Source organism: Python bivittatus, unplaced genomic scaffold (assembly GCF_059951505.1).
Source record: "Python bivittatus isolate LINGU-HERP-01145 unplaced genomic scaffold, Pbiv_v1 ctg000470_np1212, whole genome shotgun sequence".
In the NCBI taxonomy this organism is placed as follows: Eukaryota; Metazoa; Chordata; class Lepidosauria; order Squamata; family Pythonidae; genus Python; species Python bivittatus.
The window spans coordinates 3,442,563-3,444,088 of NW_028277065.1; the positions used below are offsets into that span (position 1 = coordinate 3,442,563).

At 38.1% G+C, this 1,526-nt stretch overlaps 1 protein-coding gene across 1 annotated transcript; it reads left to right on the forward strand.

The window, feature by feature from the left end:
• The first annotated feature begins 262 nt into the window (after positions 1-262).
• Positions 263-1,195, forward strand: LOC103067206 (olfactory receptor 10A7-like). Its single transcript, XM_007443429.1, has one exon. The coding sequence runs from the start codon at positions 263-265 to the stop codon at positions 1,193-1,195; it is 933 nt and encodes a 310-aa protein (XP_007443491.1).
• The last annotated feature ends 331 nt before the right edge of the window (positions 1,196-1,526 follow it).

Genomic DNA, 1,526 nt, shown 5'->3' on the forward strand with positions numbered 1-1,526 from the left:
TGGAGAACTGGAGATATTCAAATATTAAAATTAGCTAACCAAACTATTTTTTTCCAGGTTAAACCTGACCATTTTATTCCTCTTTATTGATAACAAAAGAAAATCAGGAAACAAAACTGTTTTCAAAACAACAGTAAAAAGAGACTTCCGCTTATTTTAGTTTAAGGATTGAAGAAGCAAACAGCATCACCAAAGAAGGCAAGAACTATCTAATGGAATAGATTTTGTTCTGAATGAGAATTTATAAATCTACCTCCATAAAATGAGCTGCTGCAATCAAACTATGATCAGTGAATTTGTTCTGTTAGGATTTTCCAACCTAGGGCAGCTTCAGATCATCCTCTTTATTGTGTTTCTTGTCATCTATCTGGCAAGTGTGATGGGAAACCTTCTCATCATTTTGCTAATAAGTCTGGATACTGCCTTACGCAGCCCTATGTATTTCTTTCTCCAAAACCTGTCCTTGGCTGAAGTTGGATTCATAACAACTATTGTCCCTAAGCTGCTTGTGAACCTTCTTTCAGAAAGAAAGTCCATCTCTTTGTTAGGATGCCAGGCACAGATATATTTTGTTTTCTTCTTTGGAGGCATGGAGTGCTCAGTATTGATTGTCATGGCCTATGATCGCTTTGTCGCCATATGCAACCCTCTGCGTTATGTAGTCATAATGAACAGGAAGCTCTGTTTGCTGCTGGTGATGGGCGTTTGGGCCTCAGGGTTTCCTGTTGCCACCATACAAAGTACATGGTTACTCAGTTTCCCCTTCTGTGGATCCAATGCAATTTCTCATTTCTTCTGTGACGCTCCACCAATTCTAATGCTTGCTTGTGCAGACACAAGTAGATTTGAGCAGTTTTCTATCATTGGCACATTTATCATTCTTCTTTGTCCTTTTACACTGATCTTAGTCTCCTACATCCATATCATCAGTACTATCCTAAGAATGCCTTCAATTGCGGGAAGACGAAAAGCTTTTTCCACTTGTTCTTTGCACATCATTGTTGTGACTCTCTTTTATGGGTCAGCTAGTCTGACTCACTTTCAGCCCAAAACAAGCTATACTTTTGGGAACAAACATTTCCTTTCTCTCTCCTATGTGATCTTCACTCCCATGTTAAATCCCTTTATTTACAGCCTGCGAAACAAGGAGGTGAAGGGAGCCTTTAGTAGGCTGCTCGGAAAGAAAATATGCTGATGATAATTTCAAAAAACGTCTCCAAGATTTAGAATTAAAAAAAAAAATTAGCCAGAATCATACACGGCAGAATATTGCCTATATTTTCTACAATACTGTGGAGAAAAATACTCTGGCATTTTTTCCCTACCAGTTCTTAACCCTATTTCAAGGCCCCACCCTCCAATTGTATTATATTCTTACCTGATTCTCCACCATGCTATTATTAGCACTGGGATTAAAAAAATAGGCATAATTTGTGGCCCATGCTGTTCTTAACTATTAAAATGCAGGAGACTCTGGAAACCCTTTTGAACAATCACATACTTGATGATGGCTACTCTAATGTTTA